Genomic DNA, 25,571 nt, shown 5'->3' on the forward strand with positions numbered 1-25,571 from the left:
TACCATGTTGTAGGAGCAACAGATGCTGATCACTTAGTGCCCCTGATTGGCTGCTTCTCGTGAACGTTCCTCAGGGTGCTTGGTGCTTCACCAAGGGGGGAAAGCTAATGGTAATGGTGACGGGGGAAAGGTAATGATGAGGATGACGGGGGGAATGCTAATGATAAGGATGACAGGGGAAAGCTAATTGTGACGGGGGAATGCTAATGGTAATGGTGACGGGGAAAAAGCTTATTGTGACGGGGGAAAAGCTAATTGTGACGGGGAAAAGCTAATGATAAGGGTGAGGGAGAAAGCTAATGATAATGGTGACGGGGGAAAACTAATGATAAGGGTGACGGGATTAAGCTAATGATAAGGGTGACGGGGGAAAGCTAATGATCAGGATAACGGGGAAAGCTATTGATAATAGTGGCGGAGGAGAGGTAATGATAATGGTGACGGGGGAAAACTAATGATAAGGGTGACGGGATTAACCTAATGATAAGGGTGACGGGGGAAAGCTATTGATAATAGTGGCGGAGGAGAAGTAATGGTAAGGGTGACGGGGGAAAGCTATTGATAAATGTGGCGGGGGAGAGGTAATGGTAAGGGTAACGGGGGGAAAGCTAATGATAAGGGTGACGGGGGGAAGCTAATGATAAAGGTGACGGGGGGAAGCTAATGATTAGGATGGTAAGAATGTTTATGTCACATGATGTTTCGTGAAAATATATCTGGAACAAAATGGGGAAAAGTAACGCGTTTTATTGTTTATTTGACATGCTGGGAATCATAATAACTGGTTATTTTGTGAACAAGAACACATGTATGTTTCTTCTTCCATTCAACATCATATGTCGCAAATAAGTCATCGTCATCCAAACAGGTCACTATATATAGTATGTATATACTTGATTACATACAAAAACTTTTTAGTTTTTGCAGGTGGTGGATCGATTATATTTTTATACATATGCTTTCGAGTCAGGCAAATAATATAACATCATATGATATACATCTAGACCTTCATGTATCTGTGACAAATGCTTACTAGATACATGTCTGCTGCGCATCCCTGAAAGCGTTTATATGAAGTGTTACAAGGTTAATAATAGTAGAAGATCAGGAGTGCCACATATTGCTATGCACAATAAAATATTTACAAAGACAAAATTGTTATGGATGAGCAACTTCTTTAGTACAATTGGGCGACGTTTCGGTGTAGATTCTGACACCGTTATCAAGCATCATTTGCTTCACCGAAACGTCGCCCAATTGTAATAAAGAAGTTGCTCATCCATAACAATTTTGTCTTAGTTACCATTCCAACTTCTAAATGCCACTCAAAGAAGCCATAATAATACACAACTGCTGATGGGCATTTAAGGCATTATATATACAACAAACTGACATTTCAAACACGGTAGGGGTCATGCAATTGCAAAATTAATTCATTTCTTACCCCAGTCATCATTGAACCAGTTTATTTTTATACAAAATTACCCTGCTACAGATTGCTTATTTAAAACTTCCATGAATGTGTGGTGGTTAACTAGACATCTCTAATATCACAGTAGAATTGACATTTTTTCCGAGAATGTGAACTTCACAACCCATCTAGACATTCAGATCTGCGACTGATGCATTCTGGGTACATGCCTGCGCAACACATACCCTGAACAAGTGTATGAAGTACACAAACCAATGTAAGAAGATAGCGGCAAGAGCGGCACCGACGGACAACCCCGCGCTGATACCTGGGCTGTTCCTCCAATTTTGGACGCTGTAGATGTAGGGCTCGTCGGCATCATTGGTGCCACCTGCCAATACGTAGGTGGCGCTGAAGATGCCGTAAATAATGGCTAAAATAAATGCCTGGTAGAAATGCAGCAGCCGCACCGGCACAGCCGTCACCAGGAGGTTGAGCACGACGTAGATGAGGTTGGCGCCGTGGGTGAACACGCTGATGTAATCGTAACCTTGGAAACCCTTGGCATCTGGGAATAAAGTATTACTGGGGTTGTTATTTGGTTAAATAAAAAAATGATACCATACTTGATAACCCAGGATATTATATCTCCATTATGATACATACTCCTGACCAAGTCGCCACCATTGTTTATAGTTTCGGAAGTGACGACACCACCTTCATCGCTCCATTCTCGAACTTTTCACATGGTTCCCCACTCGCTCAGGAGAGCAAATTTATTGGTTGGTTTGTTGGTTTGTTGTTAAACGCCGCACTCATCAATATTCCAGCTATATGACGGCGGTCTGTAAATAATCGAGTCTGGACCAGACAATCCAGTGATTGACATCATGAGCTTCGATCCACGCAATGGGGATACGATGACATGCATCAACCAAGTCATTGAGCCTGACCACCCCATCCCGTTAGTCGCCTCTTACGGCAAGCATAGTCGCCTTTTACGGCAAGCATGGGTTGCTGAAGACCTATTCTACCCCGGATCTTCACGGGTCTTAAATCTATTGGACGGCTATTTTTAGCGTCGTGCAATACGAATCGGACTCAAAACGATGCTATGGAGACGAATGAGTCCAGGGTATTTATCATAACAGAGGGGAGATATATTACACTGGATAAAGGAGGATAACAAACACGTATATGCTCCGATTCTATAATGAACGGAAACCGACATTAGCATTTGTAGCAATCTTGTCATTCCGGAAATTAGAACGAGCAGTTTCGTATGCTTTTAATGAAATTAGCAGTGCGGAAAGGATTTTATTTTCATCAAACCTTTTACCATAGGTGTGTGACATGGCGAAGAACAGTATTTGTGTTTTCCGGAACCTTAATGCACAAGCAGTCTAGAGTGAGAGCACTCACTCTGAAGCCGATAACAATGTCTATATTTGGTATATTCTCAATGACCATTCTCCGATACTGCCAAAGGAATAATGGCCTCTGTATAAAGGGCTTTAAAGAGGCCATTAAACCTTTTAGCTGAATCCTGATTGTCATCACCGCCCACCTCGGAACCACACAAAACCCCGTCCACATCAGTTCTTTGTCCACAACTGCACACGTACATTGTCTATCTACAGGCGAAGAAACTCGTTATGTTCGCTTCTTTCTTTAAGTTGATGATATTATTCCAATATGGACAGACATCAACTAACACTCAGCAGGAGACATTGCGACTGGTGAAACTGACGACTGACGTATAGGGTTATGTCCAAACATGTGTCCAGTTAGGACTAGAGTTGTCAAGATATGATTCACATCAATCAACGGTTCACGAACATACTTGACTTGAAAAGTCATTGAACTCCTTATCATATAGTCATTTATTATGGCCATGTTGCATTGTTTTATGCACATTAACTATAGTCACATAAGCATATCGGGTGTTCTTTAACTTCTCTTGAGTACAATATCACGCAGAATATTAACTATAGTAATATGAAGGGACCGGGTGTTCATTAACATCTTTTGAGTAGTATATTATAGAAACGACAGTGGAATATATAATTCAAGGTATAGAAGTAAAATCCTCAAATTCTGTTAAAACAAGTTTTCCATTTAACTTGCTCTCAACTCTGTCAAGAAACTGGGATAGAATTAGCCCCCTTGGATATTCCGGACTATAATAGGTTCCCAGTACCCCATGCTTGTCGTTACCTGAGGCTGATGAGTTAGTCCTGACAAACACAGAAACATATTCAAGGAGAATCCATGCGTAAGGGCCGCAACTCTGCACAGCAAATTGCAGCGCTGCCAAAGTCTGAGGATGTAGGAATTAAGCTCAGTAGTGTAGTGATGGTATACACTGTATATCTTTGCGCTGCGAATGTAGGACTTGACTTAACAGTGGGAAGATAGAATGCACTGTATCCCTTATCACTGAGGATGGAGGACTTGACTTAACAGTGTGGATATGGTATACACTGTATATCTTTGCGCTGCGGATGTAGGACTTGACTTAACAGTGTGGAGATGATATACACTGTATCCCTTATCACTGAGGATATAGGACTTGACTTAACAGTGTGGAGATTATATACACTATATACCTTTGCACTGAGGGTGTAGGACTTGACTTAACAGTGTGGAGATGGTATACACTGTATACCTTATTCCTTAGGGTGTAACTTAACTTAACAGTGTGGAGATGGTATACACTGTGTACCTTTGCCCTGAGGATATAGAACTTGACTTAACAGTGTGGAGATGATATACACTGTATACCTTTGCACTGAGGATATAGGACTTGACTTAACAGTGTGGAGATGATATACACTGTATACTTTATCCCTGAGGATATAGGACTTGACTTTACAGTGTGGAGGTGGTATGCACTGTATACCTTATCACTGAGGGTGTAGGACTTGACTTAACAGTGTGGAGATTATATACACTGTATACCTTTGCACTGAGGGTGTAGGACTTGACTTAACAGTGTCGAGATGGTATACACTATATACCTTTGCCCTGAGGGTGTAGGACTTAACAGTGTTGTGATTTGACGTAACAGTGTGGTATACTCACTGTCGTAGATCAGCACCCAGTACATCAGGCTGACCACAAACGCCGAGGTGTTGGTCAGGTTGGACAGTACCCACAATACTTTGTTGTACCACGGATTAACCCCTTTCATTCCTGCTCAATAAATACAAACAAGGAACTGTTACACAAGATGACAGAATCAGTAGTTAAATTTACTGCGTAAATGTATAGAAGAAACATCAGCGCATTGAATGACTGAGAGTGAGGTGAGGTGAAATGAGGTTTAACGTCGCGTTCAAGATTATTGCACTTATATATCGACGTGCATGCACGTGTGTGTTTGTACCAACCGGAATAATGCGGTGTTTTATAGTGCTGGCGCATTGAGATAGCATGCTGACCAATCGTTGTTTTGCCCCCTTAATCCCGAGAGTCAGGCGGGGCAACATAAAATACCATCTGTTTACTTATTTTGGTATGACGCTGCCGGGGATCGAACCCCGACCTTCCGCTCCACAGGCAGACGCTCTACCATTACGGTAACCGAGAGAGCGAGAGTTGGGTTTGGTCATGTTATGACGCTGGACTACCTCCAACTGAGGTGGAGGATGGACTCACTATCCATAAGCTGACTTGTACCTACTGTCCTGACGAGTTCAAATATTAAAAGTCAAGGGTATTTAACGGTACCGCTTACGGTATACGTGCCTACATAACGTCAGTGTAATCCCGTGAAGCAGGACATGTGAATGTCGTACCATATGTGTTGTCATGAATGACAATGGTAGCCATGAGAATTCAAAATTCTCACACTGGGGATGGAGGTTATTTTTGTATTATATTACCATATTACCATATTACCATACTATAACAAATATTTACATAAAATAACTTGATTCTCATGTACCACGTGTTGCCCCAGATGCTTAAAAAGGAATCAAGTGCATATACGAAATTTTAGTTGCAAAAGTCATTTCTTAACAATGCTTGAAAATCTACGGATAAAAGGGCGTTGCATCACCGTGGATTAGTCATTTCTTGTTTGTTTCATTTATCGCCAACATCAAACATGGGTGTATACTTTCTTTTGCCCGGCAGTTTACCTCGGAGTTCCTTCCTGCTGGTGATGAAGTAGTACAAACTGATGATGAAGTCGACGGTGTTGGTCACCACAAGTAGCATGTAGGCCCACGTGGTCAGGAAAATGAGAAATTTTGGCTGGTTCTGAACGCTGCTGGCGAGAAATCGAGTCAGGTAGGCCCTCAGACCGAATATTGCCACGTGGTAGAGGAACCATATAGCCCTCCAGACCAGGTACAGCACAGAGGGGCCACGTTTCCACTGAAAGTAATCAGTGAGAGAATGAATTGTGTTTTATGTCGCTTTTAGGTGAGATGAAATGGGGTTAACGTAGCGCTCAAGATTATTTCACTTATATAGCGACGTGCATGTGTGTATGCTCGTACTAGTCCGGACTGATGCCGATTTATAGTGCTAGCCCACTGAAATACCATGCCGCAGTTTAACATAAATACCCCCGCACTCAGACACAGTATACTGACTCCGAGCCGACAAGTCCTTGTGTTAGCCCCTTAATGCCAAACGCCAGACAGGGTAACAACAAGTACCATCTTTTCACGTGTTTGACGCGGCCGGGGATAGAACCCCGGACCTTCCGCTATCTGGGCGGACGCTCTACCACAAGACCACGGGGGCGGTCCATTATTTGTAGAACATGTGATCACTTTGTTTTGCCACAGTCCATGTTTACTCATGTAAAGTTATATGTCTTGGAATCAGAGCCATCACCGGGCCCTAATCGATGCCATATTTCACGGGGCAATATTGTCTAATACGTGGTATAAATGTACAACTCTTTCGTGAGATGACGTCATACCCGAGATAGGATGTATTTAGGACACACTATGACGTCATGTTGACATCGTGCCATCAAGGAATATTGTCTATTATATAGATATTGTGTTTTTTGTATGTTTTCTTCACAGCGTGATTGGAAATATGTGCAATATGATACCAATTCATAATGCAATATTTCCATTACGCTTGTCTTAAGTTAACGTAATGTAGTAATATTTTTAAGAAAGATAAAACATTTAAACTGTTGATTTTCTCGAACGTAGGATCAATAAATTTCATTCGCCGATCGCATAATTGCAAGGCCCCGGATTTGGAAAACATAAATTTACTAAGCTAGACTAGGGTTGATGCATGCAAAACATGATTCACCGGCCTCGGAAAAACGACATTCATTTATTTAATTATTTATTTAAAAAACTGGAGATGCATTCCATTCACCGACATCAGGGATTTTGACTGAAAAACATTTTGTGGGCTCCGATATTTTCTTTTACCCTTTTGTCTTTATTTGTTTCTTTTGTTCGTCGGACGTTCTGTTCAAATGTAGGACCACATTTGCTGGTAATATTGTAGGATCCACATCACGATATATAGAACCGTTTGAATCATTATTTGAAAGAACCTAGCGATCGTGTGTTAGGAAAAAGAGCTTCCAAACAGATCCTTTCTTTCTCGATGATGAAACCGTCAACGCAATCATGGTCTAACCGATGAGCCAACCAATCAGAAAGCAGGATTCTGAAATGTCAGGGTAGAATAAACGTTAAGCCTCAAACTCGATTAGGGGGCACGGGTGGCCCAGTCGTCTAAGGCGCCGCGATTCGCTGTGCAGAGTTGCGTCCCTTGGACACGCCAGAAACCTTTGATTGTGGTTTCGAATCCCGGTTCGCCCCGATTATGTTTCTAAGTTTGTCAGCACCATACCCGTGCTCGTGGGTTTCACCGAAGTGGTAAACGTCTGAGACCTGCATCACTTCGGGCTTTCCTCCCACATTAAGCTGACAAGCCGCGATATAACTGGAATACTGTTAAAAAAAGCGGCGTTAAACCCACCTCACTCACTCAAATTCAATTAACGATGTTTATGCAGTTGAAAAATTGCTGTTACTATGGAAACCTACCTCTGACCTTGCGAACGTTCCCGGGTAGTCATAGCCCAGTAGAAAGTTCCGAACTTGGAACTCGTCCTTGAACCTCTGACCACAGGACACCGTCATGGTACTGGGCGATGATCAGACAAGGCAGGAACTGGCGGAGGTAAATCACAGACGCTGAAATACGTACATGTCAATTTATGTATGACGAAAATGGAAAAAAATTATACAGCTCTATTGGGATAAGGGGGGATGGGGTAGCCTAGTAGTTAAAGCTTTCGCTCGTCACGCGGACGGTCGTGGTTCTATTCCTAAAATGGAAAGAATGTGTGAATAAAAGCGACAAACCCTTACATATTCATAAGAAATATTTGCTAAAATCAGAGTCGATTGTACGATTCCGATACCCTGTCCCACCTGTGGCACCGATCACAAAAACATGCAAAGGCAAGTCAATTGTTCACCTTAAAAAACATGGAAACATGCGGTACAAGTCAAAATAGGGAATTGCATCGGACATCATTGTTGTCACTGATCGTCAAGTTTGCAAATGTCCTACACATGCTTGTCTACCACAAAACGTTTTGAAAGCTTTACTGATGCCTTGAGTGAGTGAGTGAGTATGTGGGTGAGGATGGTTTTACGCCGCTTTTAGCAATATTCCAGCTATATCACGGCGGGGGACACCAGAATCCTTGAATGTTATAGCCGTGATCATTATGAATCTTCGTAACTGCATTCATGAAGTGGTGACTGTACATCCTATTACTGAACAGTCAGTCGACATCAAGACAGTGCTCCTAAAGGGAAACAATAAATATCAATCAAAGTATTCGGTGTGGTGATCACAACAAGGCTGTCGGTAAAGTTTCTCCTTCGATTGTCAAGATATAAAATACAAAATACAAGAACCGTCGGTTTTCATTTGCTAACACGATCGTGAACTGAACCTACTAGCTCGTACTATAAACCAGTGTCGCTTTACACAAGACCACAAGTACATGTAGCATACCTGTTTCAACAATGTAAACAGTCCGGCGGTTTGTCAGGAGGTTGTGGCAACCGAATCGTTCTTACTGATGTCGTGTTGATACCTCGCGACAAATATAGTACGGTATGTTTAATCAATAATTATTTTGAGGACATTAACAGTGCCCTTATTACCGGTTGCCATGGATTTGGCGAGAGTTGTGAGATACATCAGTAGTTCATGCCTCACGTAAGGTCATACAATCAATAGATTGTAAAGGAAATAGCCAATTGATGCATATCGTAGTGCCCCCAAACAGGCCCATTTCACGTGTCATTTCAGCTTATATAAGTATAAGAATGACGATGATGACAATTGTGATATCGATGCGGATGATGATGATGATGATGATGATGGTAGTGGTGGTGGTGATGATGATGATGATGACGATGATGATGACGATGATGATGATGGTAGTGGTGGTGGTGGTAGTGATGATGATGATGATGGTGATGATGATGATGATGACGATGATGATGATGACGATGATGATGGTAGTGGTGTTGGTGTTGGTGGTAGTGATGATGATGATGCTGATGATGATGATGATGATGACGATGATGATGATGATGATGGTAGTGGTGGTGGTGGTAGTGATGATGATGATGATGGTGATGATGATGATGATGATGACGACGATGATGATGACGATGATGATGATGATGACGATGATGATGTTTTAGTTTACACTTGTAAATGGGTCTCAGCTGTGCGTGAACACATTCATCAGTTATCCTCGTCATAAACTGTTATTGAACAGGTTGCCACTGATTCCGCGTGTTTTCTTCCTGGGTGTTCACGCCGTGTCGACCTACAGGTGCGAGGACATCAGTGTTAAGACATGAGGCGGATGTGAACGCCGGCCAGAGAAATACGACCAAGCTAAAGGTTTATCATAAGGCCCAGGATAACGCATGCAATGTTACGACCCTTAACGTAAAAATTACTCTCAATGTGAAAATAATACATTAAGGGTTGCGGGTTATCCCTTGTCAAAATGTAAAATGTAAATGTAATGTAAAAATTACCCTTAATGTAAAAAATGTTTACATTAAGAGTTGAAGTGACAGACAATATTTATACGAGTATTTTACATTTAGGATTTTCACCATGAAATAACATTTATCGAAAATTCATGAAATGTCACAGATTTAATTGATCGTTACTTTGTGTAGATGTGCAAATGACTAACCATCCCTCTCTACAACCTGGTTGCTATATGCAGGTTAATTAAAAGGGTTTATGACCCCTGACCGATTTAACAGATTTCTATCGAACTTACTGCAGTACAAAGGTTATTTTACGATACTCTGCATGGCAACCTCTTCTCCGTTACTACCCTAATGCCATAGCAACGGAAAGTTGGTTGATTGAAATGTAGTTATTGTCCGATTTCGTTCAATGTATATACATTTTATCGTTCAATGTGTATATATATTTTATCGTTCAATGTGTATATATATTTTATCGTTCAATGTGTATATATATTTTATCGTTCAATGTGTATATATATTATCGTTCAGTGTGTATATTTTATCGTTCAATGTGTATATATATTATCGTTCAATGTGTATATATATTTTATCGTTCAATGTGTATATATATTTTATCGTTCAATGTGTATATATATTTTATCGTTCAATGTGTATATATATTATCGTTCAATGTGTATATATATTATCGTTCAATGTGTATATATACTTTATCGTTCAATGTGTAAATATATTTTATCGTTCAATGTGTAAATATATTTTATCGTTCAATGTGTATATATATTTTATCGTTCAATGTGTATATATATTATCGTTCAATGTGTATATATATTATCGTTCAATGTGTATATATATGTTATCGTTCAATGTGTATATATATTTTATCATTCAATGTGTATATATATTTTATCGTTCAATGTGTATATTTTATCGTTCATTGTGTATATATATTTTATTGTTCAATGTGTATATATATATTATCGTTCAATGTGTATATATATATTATCGTTCAATGTGTATATATATTTTATCGTTCAATGTGTATATTTTATCGTTCAATGTGTATAAATATCATTGTTCAATGTGTATATATATTATCGTTCAATGTGTATATATATTTTATCGTTCAATGTGTTTATATATTTTATCGTTCAATGTGTATATTTTATCGTTCAATGTGTATATATATTATCGTTCAATGTGTATATATATTAACGTTCAATGTGTATATTTTATCGTTCAATGTGTATATATATTTTATCGTTCAAAGTGTATATATATTATCGTTCAATGTGTATATATATTTTATCGTTCAATGTGTATATATATTATCGTTCAATGTGTAAATATATTATCGTTCAATGCGTATTGTAGGTGATACGCTTTGGCCATTGACACATAATCCAGTACACTGTCTTGAATGGTTTACCATCATCTTTAACAGAAGGGGGTCCATCGATTTCATTGATTGCCTTTATTTCAGCTTCAGCAGCTGCAAGCTCAGTCTCCATTTGAAGAGTCTCTTCTTGTAATTCAAGTTCAAATTTCTTTAACTTCAGTTCCTGACTCTTCTTCAGAGCAGATTGTTTGACTTTCAGTGCAGCTCTCCTTGCTGCAATCTTCGATCTCGTGCTTCCACTACTTGCATGGCTTCCTACCTGACTCGCTGAATCACTTGGTTTTACTGTATCATGATGCCACATCTGTATACTAGACATCACTGTTTTCAGTCTATCTGACATCTTATCCATGTACATTTCCAGTTTACTAATCTCTTCTGCATCATCTCGCACTATCTCCTTCAGCTGATTTACTTTCTGTGTCAAACTGTCAAAGATTTTCTCAATTGATTTCACTGATCCTTCAACATGTTCAATGTCTGTAGGACTAGCATTCTTATTTACAATGAGACCATTTATCTGATTTTCAGTTCTGGTGAATGCAGATTGGATACCCGCTCTTTCTTTATTCAGTTGAATTATCCTTTCACTCTGAATTTCATCTTTATTTATTGTTACATTAGACATTCTGTCACTAGCAATCCAGCTGTCTGTGTCACTTCTAATGTCTGATGATAACATTCTTTGTTATGTATAAAAATTTCTTGTACTTTTATGTAGGTGATACGCTTTGGCCATTGACACATAATCCAGTACACTGTCTTGAATGGTTTATTTTATAACTTTAGCATAGATTGATGAATACATTTTTGATTCAGTCTTGAATCATTGACAGATATTTTGTATTATGTCTTTCCTTCAAATTCCTTTACTGGCCCTTTAATTGTAAGGCCTATTGTTGACAGGTACAAGCTATAATAAAAAACAAAATGGGAAATATTACAACTTGTAACTAAGGTAGTAAGTACATGTTATGTTATTTTCAACATTATTTTCCGGATTTTAAACGAAACATCTGTGATACACACTTCAACCTTCTCAACATGCAATTTACCCTTTTACACCATTTACATTTGTTATAGCATTGCTAGTTATGATTTACATGTTGTTCCTTAAATATATTGTTAATACTTACAAATTTTTATGGGCCATTTACACCCTACACAAGTTCATGTCATTCTGCTTACGTCCACGTGCTTGTCCATGCACTGACTATAACCCGGATGATTAACCAGGACAAACCAAAAATTAGAGAACTTAAATGAAGCTCTCATAAAAGAACTAAAGTGACTTATCCTCACAAGTGGTAGCCTACACGTATATATATTTTATCGTTCAATGTGTATATATATTTTATCGTTCAATGTGTATATATATTTTATCGTTCAACGTGTATATATATTTTATCGTTCAGTGTGTATATATATTTTATCGTTCAGTGTGTATATATATTTTATCGTTCAGTGTGTATATATATTTTATCGTTCAATGTGTATATATATTTTATCGTTCAATGTGTATATATATTTTATCGTTCAATGTGTATATATATTTTATCGTTCAATGTGTATATATATTTTATCGTTCAGTGTGTATATATATTTTATCGTTCAATGTGTATATATATTTTATCGTTCAATGTGTATATATATTTTATCATTCAATGTGTATATATATTTTATCGTTCAATGTGTATATATATTTTATCGTTCAGTGTGTATATATATTTTATCGTTCAGTGTGTATATATATTTTATCGTTCAATGTGTATATATATTTTATCGTTCAATGTGTATATATATTTTATCGTTCAGTGTGTATATATATTTTATCGTTCAATGTGTATATATATTTTATCGTTCAATGTGTATATATATTTTATCGTTCAATGTGTATATATATTTTATCGTTCAATGTGTATATATATTTTATCGTTCAGTGTGTATATATATTTAATCGTTCAGTGTGTATATATATTTTATCGTTCAGTGTGTATATATATTTTATCGTTCAGTGTGTATATATGTTATAGAAACCCTACCACAATGCCCCCACCCATGGACCTATACCTGATCAGCGGATGCGACTTTCCGGTCGAATCATATTGGAGCAGACCATTGGTAGATGGTGGTGCGTTGATAGAATAGTCTATTAACAGAGTTTTACTTAGACTTAGAGTGCACTTAGACTTAGCGACGATGTGCACAGGTGGGAGGTTGTTGACCAATTGAAAAGATTCCTGAACTAGCTGCCCTTTTATAGGCTGATGCTCCTCCAGAATATTTGGATGTAATGTTTCAGTTTCAGGGGTAGTTAGTTTTAAGTCAATGGTAAGGTTCCATAGGGTTTGTGGACAGAAGCTTCATAGACTGACATAAAACGATCGGTGGTATTGGGGTATATTCTTCTGGCATATAAGTTGACTTGATGTCGATCCACAGGTGAACTGAATAAGTGTCGTAATGGGAGTTCAAGGCAATGTCACGTGACTCTGCCTCTGGGGAAGAGGTTTTGTAACAGTAGAGAGATGCCTTTGTCATCCTTGGCCTCGGCCATATGATCATCAAGAATAAGCACATTGTTAATTCGTGCATCAAAACAATCTTGCAGATTATAGGAAATACCTTTTACAAACTTCAGATAGGATAATGTTTACTGACTGATTCATACATTGGCTGTCATTCGGTATAACACCGTACGATGTTGATGGGTGTTGGTTTTATGTATCCATTCAAGAGTATATTGTACATCAACATGGTCTTGTCACATCCAATTGGCCCTACAATGACAGCATTTGATGGAAGTGAATACTTAAATGTCTCTCGTTCCGTTTGTTGTGGTACTTGTGGTGGTACCTGTGGCGCTGGTTGTAGTGATGGCAGCGGACAGCTGTTGCTAATTTGCTGCTGCTGCTGCTGCTGCGGTAGATAACTATATACTTGCTGCTGCTGCGGTAGTGGTAGATAACTGTTTACTTGCTGCTGCTGCGGTAGTGGTAGATAATTGTGTACTTGCTGCTGTTGCTGCGGTGGTGGTAGATAACTGTTTACTTGCTACTGCTGCTGCTGCGGTGGTGGTAGATAACTGTTTACTTGCTGTTGCTGCTGCTGCGTTGGTGGTAGATAACTGTTTACTTGCTACTGCTGCTGCTGCGGTGGTGGTAGATAACTGTTTACTTGCTGTTGCTGCTGATGCGTTGGTGGTAGATAACTGTTTACTTGCTACTGCTGCTGCTGCGGTGGTGGTAGATAACTGTTTACTTGCTACTGCTGTTGCTGCGGTGGTGGTAGATAACTGTTTACTTGCTACTGCTGCTGCTGCGGTGGTGGTAGATAACTGTTTACTTGCTGCTGCTGTTGCTGCGGTGGTGGTAGATAACTGTTTACTTGCTACTGCTGCTGCTGCGGGAGTGGTAGATAACTGTTTACTTGCTACTGCTGCTGCTGCGGTGGTGGTAGATAACTGTTTACTTGCTGTTGCTGCTGCTGCGTTGGTGGTAGATAACTGTTTACTTGCTGTTGCTGCTGCTGCGTTGGTGGTAGATAACTGTTTACCTGCTGTTGCTGCTGCTGCGGTGGTGGTAGATAACTATTTACTTGCTGCTGCTGTGGTGGTGGTGGTAGATAACTGTTTACCTGCTGCTGCTGCTGCTGCGGTGGTGGTAGATAACTATTTACTTGCTGCTGCTGCGGTGGCGGTAGATAACTGTTTACCTGCTGCTGCTGCTGCTGCTGCTGCTGCTCCTTCGGTGTTGGTGGTGGTGGTGGTGATGACAGACAGCTATTGGTTACTTGCTGATCTTCATCTGAATGTTTTGCATGGCTATGTCGTACCAGGCGGTAAGGCCAGACACACTGCTTGGAACATTTGTAGCAAATATACATGTTGACACATCAGTGGTTGAATATAAAATGCACTGTACATCTGTCTTGACCACACTATTTATACGTTTTGAACCTTTTAGGATAACCCATCCACTTGACAAAGATTTCTTTCTGATCAGCCCTCTTCTCTTCTTCTGTACCTTTGTACTTACTATCAGCAGACTTATTACCAGATCGTGTAGTACATGCATGTAATGATACGTTTGCTCGTATGTGAACTATCTGTACATGGTTGTCTTGAGGGTACGAATCACAAGCTCAACATAGGACGCTTTTGTTTCATTCTTGGTGACATAAAAGGTGATACCTTTGTTGTTATTAAATTCACGGCCTTTATCCGACTTGATGATCTTTGGCAAAACGCGCTGTTGTAAATATGTTCCTCTTGGCTTTGACCACAGATTCGGGATTCTTTTTTTCATGGCTCCCTCCCATAGACATCTTGAAAAAATATTGATTGCTATTAACAAGTCCTTGACACTATCTTTATCCGAAGTTATGTTAGACACGTCTACTAAGCCAATATCCCATCGAGCATTCAAACCTTTAGCCACCACTCAGTTCCGCTTGAACCTATGCTTCAAAGGCCTCTGAAGCGAATAGGCATTGCGATGTAATCCGATATCAAATGTTCCCTCCTTATTCACAGTATGATAGAGTTTAGTGGTTCCAGGAAAGGAGACTGGGAGTTTTGGATTAAAATAAATACCAGACAAATACTCCTTCCATCCTTCAACGGGCCTGAAGTCACTATCAATAATAATAGCTTTCTTCACTACAGGTATTTATATCACACGCTTCACTTGAGGCCTACTGTAGCCGGCTCATTCAAAAGTTTCCAACATTGCCCTCAACGTTGATCTATTTATAACACAGGCTACCCCGACATTGGTCAACGACCTGTCCTCACGATCGCGAACGCTGGCGAGCAATTCTCAGCTTGGCACTTGGGCACCTGTGGCAGAACACCCCTTTTCCTCTCATCAATTGAACTCTACTCAGCCCGCTCAGGCACTCCATTTGCAGCTTTTTTTATTCTTCACTCCTGGTGGAAGCTTCCTGCCAAGTTTGGTTGAAACTTACCACCACGACATAGCTCCCCGCGAAACTTCGTACCAGGTGAGCTATACATGCTATCTTTCAACATATTTCATGAATAAATCGTATTGGATTGTGTAGATTTCGCATGACGGTTGAAGTACGCCATACAAAGACGGATGGCAATACGTCACATAAGCCTTTCGGCCATTTTGCATGTATGGACAAAACTTAAGCTAACTAGAACTTTCCTGTGGGACGTATGACATGAGTATCCAAACGTACGCATTGGAAGACATAATCGCAACCTTTATTTTCATCTGAAGACGTTCAACACCGAGCATGCCGCTTCTTTCTGGGAGGAGGATGCAAGACTTCCGACCACGCCGTCCCTGGTTACATTGGTAGGTTATCATCTCTGACAATGACAACGAATTGAAACTTTGCGATTTTGGAAAACAACTCAGTTCTACTGATCACGACTGACTTATTTCGGCAGCCGTTCATGGTCGTAAATCGTGGACTTGATCTGTTTTGTCAATATTAAACAGTCTCCAGATTCGTATCACAATTGAGTTTGACATTTCCCATTAAGAATTTGAATCCATTAAGAATTGTTTAATGGTCACAGATGCGCTAATTACTGTAAAGTGTTGGCGTCCATTGTCTTTTGCTAATCACCTATCAGCGGCAGTTATCTGTTGGCCTCCCGTGTTAGTTTCCACCTTTTATTATCTTTAATATTACTTTTTGTTGTCCTAAGATGCATATGTATATTATATATGCTCTCTGCCTCATAGCATTCATTCACCTGATGAAGGAATATGCATATACTCCGAAACGTTGTGTTTCCTCATAATAAAGAAGTTGACATCCATATAAAATTATGCTGTTCTTTATAGTGAGTGAGTATGGTTTTACGCCGCTTTTAGCAATATTCCAGCAATATCACGGCGGGGGACACCAGAAATGGGCTTCACACATTGTACCCATGTCGGGAATCGAACCCGGGTGTTCGGCGTGACGAGCGAACGCTTTAACCACTAGGCTACCCGACCGCCCCTCTTCTTTATACGTATCACTTCTAAATGTCATTCAAAGACTTAGGATAGATGAAGACAATCGTAAAGTTACTTGTTAAGATTCCAGTTTAGTTCAGTATGTCCTATCTTCACGGATGTGCCTTCCATGTTTTTATGAATTTGATATTGCTGAATTTTCCCATATGCATATGTACTCAGATATCCAGTGTCCAATTATGTTTCTCACTTTAAATAGTAGCAATACAACCATAGTCAGTACTGCAGGTAAGCAAAATAAAAGTTCAAACATCCCTCCGAAACCGAAACATTATGGAAAGGAAATAGCAAACGCAATTGTAAATAATATCAACACGGAAGCTGTCCCAAAACTGACCCAGTTATTGACCCAGCACGTGCTATTATTGAATTTGCTGAGGATACCGCGCGTCTGCTGATGATTGTTTGTTTGATTGATTGATTGATTGGTTGGTTGTTTGGTTGGTTGGTTGGTTGGTTGGTTGTTTGGTGATTGATTGATTGATTGGTTGATTGATTTAATGCTTGATTGAATGCTTGATTGAATGATTGAATGATTGAATGATTAATTGATTGATAAGGCACAAAAAACAATGACATGAAAATAGATCAACCCAAACAGCCTTAATACCCTTAAACCTAAAATGATCCAGACCTGTGACACAGACCTGTGCAATCAACCTAAATACAAGGACTATCGTGCAAAATATTGATAATAGCGGATGAAATGAAACCTTGACTACTGGATTTCGAACTGTTGATTTTGTGTGTATACATGTTGTGCAACACCAAACAATTCTAACACCATAGCTGCATATCTCACATGACAACAGACCTTAGTGTCCACGTACCCGTACACGGTGCATCCTTTTATTCATTACGGTTTTATAAGCATATGACCAGAAACCTTCTCAATATAATGAATACTGGCAGTCCTCTATCGCGCTGTTGTGTAACAAAATACTGACGTGACAAGTTGACTCTTTATATACAGTAGTATTATTTAGGGCTGGGACGAGCCAATTTTACTACCCGGGTACCCACACCCCTATTACCCGACCCTACCCGGGTACCCACACCCCTATTACCCGACCCTACCCGGGTACCCACACCCCTATTACCCGACCCTACCCGGGTACCTGCTGTGGGTCTCAAGAGATAGGTACAAAATGTCTGATTCGGAATAGTTTGACAGAAGCCCTGGCAGAATGTATTTAGATACACGTATAAAACGATGTGGAAATCTAGACTGCTTCTCATGCATACTGTAATCTATGTGTGTAACGGTAGTAAATAGTGCTATCCAACACTATCGTCATTCATATTATGATAGTTATAGCCTTAATCAATCTTTACCTGGGTGGTGTCGGTAATCATGTCATATGTCACATCCAAGTACCTGTCAACGGCATTGACTCTTCATTTGCCAATTGTTGTCCATTGCCATATCTACATGTCATGTATATAATGTATATGTTTACACCTATACTGTAAGCTCCAGTATGTACATCCACATACTCATGTTTGCTGTACTGGACTTGTAGTTGTGGGGTAATTATAAATTTACTTGAGGTAATTTCAACTCAACTTATTTCTATTAGTAATTATTCTTCGTCTTCAATTTGAGCTAATTCCCCATCAACATACATACAAGAACCGACTAGTTACTATTCGGTATTCCAGAAACAAGTTTAACATGCTTTTCCTGTCGCTAATTCAAGACATACAATTTATATTTTTCTTTAACCTCGGGACAGTTTGCGCTGGAAATACCCAAGCCCTATTATATACTAGTATACTTGTCGAAACCTCCTCAAGGAGAACTATACGCATCAGCCGCAGCTATATATTTAGTTTTCAATCGAAACCCTCACAACATTGAAATCATCAAGTCGTTTTTTCAAACATTTCAAGACAGAGATGTTTTCAGATCACCTGTACATCTCGTTACAAGTTAACTACTTACTTTGTTTATATAGCAGTACTCCTTTGGTCCAGCTTATCCCTCCTTGTTGGGAACCTGAGACATAGGATGTACGCCAATAGACAGTTCACTCACACACCCCGTTGACGATGTTATGCCGTGTAGCGGCCTGCTGCCCCAGATGAGTTGAAGTACACTGGGTGTGATGAAAGCATTGATGCAGAACGTTATTGTTCTGATGACAGATCACGTTGTAGAGACGACGTGGCGAACGACACTGTGCTTCCACTGAGGCTCTATACAACGTAAATACTGCAATAACCCAAACGCCTTATAAAACGTTCCGGTTCTCGAAAGTTGCCTCCGCCATTTTGCTTATTTTACAGGAAGCAGTCCGATATGTATTAACCATATCATAACTCTACGTTTAAGCTCCTCACTTCAGCCCGTCTTAACCCCTACATAACCGTCATTAAACCTCCCCGCTCCGGCCTCCCTTAAACCCTAGTCAAACCCAACATTAAACCTCCCCGCTCCGGCCTCCCTTAAATCCTAGTCTAACCCAACATTAAACCTTCCTGCTCCGGCCTCCCTTAAACCCTAGTCTAACCCAACAGTAAACCTCCCCGCTCCGGCCTGCCTTAAACCCTAGCCTAACCCAACATTAAACCTCCCCGCTCCGGCCTCCCTTAAACCCTAGCCTAACCCAACATTAAACCTCCCCGCTCCGGCCTCCCTTAAACCCTAGTCTAACCCAACATTAAACCTCTTCGCTCCGGCCTCCCTTAAACCCTAGTTTAACCCAACATTAAACCTCCCCGCTCCGGCCTCCCTTAAACCCTAGCCTAACCCAACATTAAACCTCCCCGCTCCGGCCTCCCTTAAACCCTAGCCTAACCCAACATTAAACCTCCCCGCTCCGGCCTCCCTTAAACCCTAGTCTAACCCAACATTAAACCTCCCCGCTCCGGCCTCCCTTAAACCCTAGTTTAACCCAACATTAAACCTCCCCGCTCCGGCCTCCCTTAAACCCAAGTCTAACCCAACATTAAACCTTCCCGCTGCGGCCTCCCTTAAACCCAAGTCTAACCCAACATTAAACCTCCCCGCTCCGGCCTCCCTTAAACCCTAGTCTAACCCAACATTAAACCTCCCTGCTCCGGCCTCCCTTAAATCCTAGTCTAACCCAACATTAAACCTCCCCGCTCCGGCCTCCCTTAAACCCTAGTTTAACCCAACATTAAACCTCCCCGCTCCGGCCTCCCTTAAACCCAAGTCTAACCCAACATTAAACCTTCCCGCTGCGGCCTCCCTTAAACCCTAGTCTAACCCAACATTAAACCTCCCCGCTCCGGCGTCCCTTAAACCCTAGTCTAACCCAACATTAAACCTCCCCGCTCCGGCCTCCCTTAAACCCTAGTCTAACCCAACATTAAACCTTCCCGCTCCGGCCTCCCTTAAACCCTAGCCTAACCCAAAATTAAACCTCCCCGCTCCGGCCTCCCTTAAACCCTAGTCAAACCCAACATTAAACCTCCCCGCTCCGGCCTCCCTTAAACCCTAGTCTAACCCAACATTAAACCTCCCCGCTCCGGCCTCCCTTAAACCCTAGTCAAACCCAACATTAAACCTCCCCGCTCCGGCCTCCCTTAAACCCAAGCCTAACCCAACATTAAACCTCCCCGCTCCGGCCTCCCTTAAACCCTAGTCTAACCCAACATTAAACCTCCCTGCTCCGGCCTCCCTTAAATCCTAGTCTAACCCAACATTAAACCTCCCCGCTCCGGCCTCCCTTAAACCCTAGCCTAACCCAACATTAAACCTCCCCGCTCCGGCCTCCCTTAAACCCTAGTCTAACCCAACATTAAGCCTTCCCGCTCCGGCCTCCCTTAAACCCTAGTCTAACCCAACATTAAGCCTTCCCGCTCCGGCCTCCCTTAAACCCTAGTCAAACCCAACATTAAACCTCCCCGCTCCGGCCTCCCTTAAACCCTAGTCAAACCCAACATTAAACCTCCCCGCTCCGGCCTCCCTTAAACCCTAGTCTAACCCAACATTAAACCTTCCCGCCCCGGCCTCCCTTAAATCCTAGTCAAACCCAACATTAAACCTCCCCGCTCCGGCCTCCCTTAAACCCTAGTCTAACCCAACATTAAGCCTTCCCGCTCCGGCCTCCCTTAAACCCTAGTCTAACCCAACATTAAGCCTTCCCGCTCCGGCCTCCCTTAAACCCTAGTCTAACCCAACATTAAACCTTCCCGCTCAGGTCTTCCTAAACCTCAAGTTCATTCCCAGTGTCTCATGCGTGTCGAAATAACCGACCAGAATGAGGATCGGGTGATCGCATTGCGTTTCCTGTATGTTGCTCTGGCCGTTGCTTATGTTATCAACCACTGGTTTGTCTAATGATACTCATCATCATTTACAAAGCTTTACAGGAGCGCACCGTCACATAGCCGAGATATTTCAGATGGTGTTAAAAACAACATTCACTCACGCGTTTCCATGCATTGTTTCTTGTGGCAGATATCCGAATACCCCTAGGCCTTGCGGTTTATTAATATAATTTTGTGCCAAAAGCATGACTCGTTCAGTGAATAATCCCAAGCCCCAGTGCATATGCACGTAGCCGGGGTAATATTAATTCCAAACCTATATCGCTGCCTGACTCCACTGACCCGTTTAGGAAAAACCGCCAATTTCTATAGTGTCAAGTACCTCCCAGTGCTTGCATTGGACACACAACGCTCCACGTAATCCCCGGATTACCTATCACTGTCTACATGACCATTGGTTCGGTGATGTGTCAGTACACCATAATACATTGTTTGATAGGCATTTCTAAGAAGTTGGATGACAAAGTAGATATAATTGATAGGTAACAACTTCGTTATGTTACTGTAATGGCGACATTTCGGTATAGATCCTTATGCCGTTATCAAGCGAGAACGGTATAAGAATTTATAACGAAACGTCGCCATTTCAGTCCCTGAATGCGTGCGTGTGTGTGTGTGTGTGTTTCCAAGGGCTGGCTTTGTTGGTGTTTCTTCTGCAGAAAATGATTTGTCCAAAACAAACTGCTAAAGAATCAATTGAAAATAATACATTATATGCCCACTCCATCCACCCCGGAATATCCATTGTGAGACCCATAATAGAGACGACCCATGTAAATACTAAATTACAAGTCAGGTAAGTGGGTCGTGTAACTTAACATGTAGGCGACCCACAATGGTGATTTCCCACAGTTGAGTGTAGAGTCGGGAGACGTGGTGGAATACGAAAGCCTACAGTCACAGGTAAATAAGTCAAAGGAACATACTCAGTAGTATGGAGACTTACACAATGACATATTTAAAATCTGGTCATACCCTACAGTTGAGCAGAAAGCGAAAGGATCGATTTCACAACATTTTGACACAAACGAGAAACAGTATCTTCAGTATTTTCGACGTAAATGGTTACATAAACGCAAAATAAGTTTCGTTTCTCGACCATTTTATCATCAACAAAGTGCTAGCATGTTAACAAATAACGCACATGGCGGATTGAACAGTGTGGGTCACCCCACGTCCCCGAAAAGGTCTGGTACTTCTGAAACAAATGGAATTGCTTCAATCTTATATTTCCTTTGCTTTCTTCCGCGGCTGTTCATCCTGCTATTCATGCGTACGCGGTATGATAAGGTGAAGGTGTACATGCAAGTACAAGTATTAGTAGTAGTAGTAGTAGTAGTAGTAGTAGTAGTAGTAGTAGTAGTAGTAGTAGTAGTAGCATTTACAGATTAAAATAAAAAATGCGGCAAAGAGGGTTTTGGTGATCCTGGCACAGTCAGGCTGGTTAGACTCATCATCAGCTCAGGGCCCTTGCCCCCTCTACACGCAGCCCAGACAGCGAATGTGACTTCTCCCAGGAAGCACTGCCTAGTCAAACCGGAGAAGTGTCGGAGAAGACAATTTTATAAACAGGGGGGTTACGTTTGGTATTTCCCAAATATTCTCCAAATTTTCCTGTCCAAAAGAGATTGTCATATCGCCCACTTTTGAATGCGACCGTTCGCCCAGTGCCAGCTAAATTACGTCATAGAATTTACGACGTCATCAAGTTGCGAGCGCATGTTCGAATCTCCAGAAATGACGTCATGAGAGAACAATGTTTTATCGTGTAATAAACCACGCTTCGTTCGTCATCGTTTTTTACTATCGTATATTATCATATATACGATAGCTAGATCGGGAAGGTTGTTGATCGGGTATAAATACCATTGCTGTTCGAAAACGTTCATTGTAATCCCATAAAGACAATCCAAATCATTAAACACAGTAGCGACTGTAACCGCCAGGTGACCGGATGACAGCCCCTACCTTCCTCCTCATTCCCCCGTAGTCTGTCACACAGTCCCTGAACCATATTCTCTTCTGATCAGACCACCCCATTCTGCAATGCAATAGCTCAACATGCAGCAACTTTGGACCATCGACAGGTTCAATATGTAGCTGTTTGTTTCTATCAAAATGTTAATATATTTTCAGAGACTATGTGTGATCTAATTCCCTGAGTGTGTCTTCTGATACGATCAAGGGGTAACTGCTTCCAGTCACGATGAGTGAGTGAGTGAGTTGGGTTTAACGCCGGTTTTTACAGTATTCCAGTCATATCACGGCGTGTCAGCTTAATGTGGGAGGAAAGCCCGAAGTGATGCAGGTCACAGACGTTTACCACTTCGGTGAAATCCTCGAGCACGGGTATGGTGCTGACAAACCTAGAAACATAATCGGGGCGAACCGGGATTCGAACCTACAATCCCAGTCACGATAAAATGCAGTTGCTAAATCTGCCAGATTCCACGCTAGGGGAACCATTGCCTGCAGCCGACGTTCAAGAATGTTCCAATGGATTCAAAACATTGGATTCATGGTTGAACAAGGCATGTGCCGATAGCGTTTATTTGCAGAAATGCTGTGATCCGGCCACGTGGCGGTTACAGGTGTATAGACGTAACACACACGATGAACACACTCGATAATGAAACAGTTATCCATTCCATTCAACCGACGTGACTATCTCAAGGACGTTAGAAGTGCAGCATTTCAGAAAGATGAATCCAGTCCTTGGCACCACCTGTTGGTCATCGTCTGTTATATGCTTCTGTTCCCAGAGAGAGATGTTTGACAATGTCTACATTTCGCTTCCTGAATATGTAGTCGTTCTATGTGTGCTCTATGTGTGCTCTATGTATGTTCTATGTGTGTTCTAAGTATGTTCTATGTATGTTCTATGTATGTTCTATGTGTGTTCTATATATGTTCTATGTATGTTGGTCAACAGAACATCATAGTACTCAGGCAGCTACTTGTGGATGTCTCCATCAGATGATGCAGTCGTTGTTCTTCCTTTTTAATATTATTCATTTTCCGGATCATTTACTTTTTAATGAATGAGTATTCGCTTTCCAGAAATGAAATAATTTCGTTTGAACTTTTAATTCGTGGGCCTTTTCAATACTCTGGAGGCTTAAATCGCTTACCCCAAAACTGATCTAAATTAATGGAACTTTGAAATTGTGTATGGAACTATTATAAACGTAAGGCGACCCTAATTATTCTTCGTCTTCAGTTTGAGCAATATCCCCACCAACATACACACACAGAACGACTTTTTACCATGCGGGATACGACACACATAGGTATTATGTGCTTTTCCTGTAACTAATTCAAGACATACAATTTATGTTTTTCTTAAACCCAGGAACAGTTTTCTCTAGAAATACCCCAGCCCTATTATATACTAGTATACTCGTCGATCCCCCAAGGAGAACTTTACGCATCGGCCACAACTATATATTTTGTTTTCAATCAGAACCCTCACAACATTGAAATCATCAAGTCGTTTTTTCAAACATTTCAAGACAGAGATATTTTTAGATCACCCATACATCTCGTTACTAGTTAACTACTCACTTTGTATATTTAGCAGTACATGTACTCCCTCGGTCCAGCTGATCCCCCCTTTGGGGGAACCTGAGAAATTTAATGATCACAATAGTTATTTCACTCACACACACACCCTTGACGATATTGTGACGTGTGACGGACAGCTGTACCCGATCCAGTGACCTCGATGAGAAGAACCATTCAAGGTGTGACAAAGGCACTGGGGCAGAACGTCCAAAGCAGGACTCATTTAGTGAATCCACCCAAGTCCCTGTATAGGAAGCCAGGGTAAGATTATTTCAAAATCTATAATACATGTATATTGTTTCCTATTATTCTTAAGTACACCTTTATACATGTATGGAGAACTTGGAAGAGTACCTTTAATTAATTCTATCAAATTTTGAATGGTATGTTTTGGGGCTTAGGTCTCATCTGGCACAGAACAAAAGTTATCAAGAATTCTATATCAAATGTTACATGATGAAATCTGTACAAACAATAGCTGTAATAAATAGATAAAATGTTTTTAAAGTATTTTCAATGAGATGGGCTTCAGTTTCTATTGGTTAAGTCAACAAGCAGTTCTTCCTTATATCCGAAAATCATTTCGTTAAGATTATCTGATATAGCAAATCAAACATTTGCAGAGATCACACATTCTTCTATAGGTATCACATATCGCATATTTAAAACTGAACTCGTCCTTGAAAAGCATTTATTAGTTATTCCTTTCTCGTTGGTTATAAAACTCCCTCTGTTTAGAAAATCATACCACCATTTACCTATTGAACTAGGTGGGTGGCACAAAATCCCTGACAATGAACGAACGTGTTGGTGATGAATTCCATTATATGTTTGTTTGTCCTTTTTGTAAACCCCAACGG

At 40.9% G+C, this 25,571-nt stretch overlaps 3 protein-coding genes across 5 annotated transcripts in view; 1 reads left to right on the top strand and 2 right to left on the bottom strand.

The window, feature by feature from the left end:
* Positions 1-1,273: 1,273 nt before the first annotated feature.
* LOC124121173 (protein rolling stone-like) overlaps positions 1,274-25,571 on the bottom strand; it is a 36,018-nt gene continuing 11,720 nt past the window's right edge. Inside the window, exons 1-5 of one of the 3 annotated variants that reach the window (XM_046484173.2) lie at positions 18,794-19,338; positions 7,453-7,579; positions 5,557-5,794; positions 4,496-4,606; positions 1,274-1,979 (exon numbers count right to left, since the gene is read on the bottom strand). In XM_046484173.2, the coding sequence (XP_046340129.2) occupies positions 1,600-1,979; positions 4,496-4,606; positions 5,557-5,794; positions 7,453-7,548 (825 nt within the window). In that variant the 5' untranslated portion in view covers positions 7,549-7,579; positions 18,794-19,338 and the 3' untranslated portion in view covers positions 1,274-1,599. Of the gene's footprint in view, positions 1,980-4,495; positions 4,607-5,556; positions 5,795-7,452; positions 7,603-18,793; positions 19,339-25,571 lie in introns of those variants that run through there. The other 2 variants (XM_046484161.2, XM_046484167.2) reach the window with 2 other exon arrangements.
* On the bottom strand, positions 13,779-15,751 carry LOC125380966 (antifreeze protein Maxi-like). The gene is made up of 2 exons (XM_048396756.1): positions 15,652-15,751; positions 13,779-14,416 (listed from the first exon to the last, which is right to left on the bottom strand). Exons 1-2 carry the CDS (start codon positions 15,749-15,751, stop codon positions 13,779-13,781), a joined length of 738 nt encoding a protein of 245 aa, XP_048252713.1.
* The window catches only part of LOC124122576 (protein rolling stone-like), a 22,434-nt gene continuing 13,002 nt past the window's right edge, over positions 16,140-25,571 (top strand). Inside the window, exon 1 of the mRNA XM_046485646.2 lies at positions 16,140-16,173. The gene's annotated coding sequence lies outside the window, so the exon portion shown is untranslated. The remainder of the gene's footprint in view (positions 16,174-25,571) is intronic.

Source organism: Haliotis rufescens, unplaced genomic scaffold (assembly GCF_023055435.1).
Source record: "Haliotis rufescens isolate VD_foot unplaced genomic scaffold, xgHalRufe1.0.p SCAF_16, whole genome shotgun sequence".
In the NCBI taxonomy this organism is placed as follows: domain Eukaryota; kingdom Metazoa; phylum Mollusca; class Gastropoda; order Lepetellida; family Haliotidae; genus Haliotis; species Haliotis rufescens.

Bases quoted from the DNA above. Each gene is read 5' to 3' on its own strand.
- LOC125380966 (XM_048396756.1), bottom strand. From the start codon at position 15,751: ATGGAGTGCCTGAGCGGGCTGAGTAGAGTTCAATTGATGAGAGGAAAA. The intron at 14,417-15,651 runs GTTCGCGATCGT...CCACCACCGCAG, and splicing joins GCTGAGAATTGCTCGCCAGC to CAGCAGCAACAGCAGGTAAA.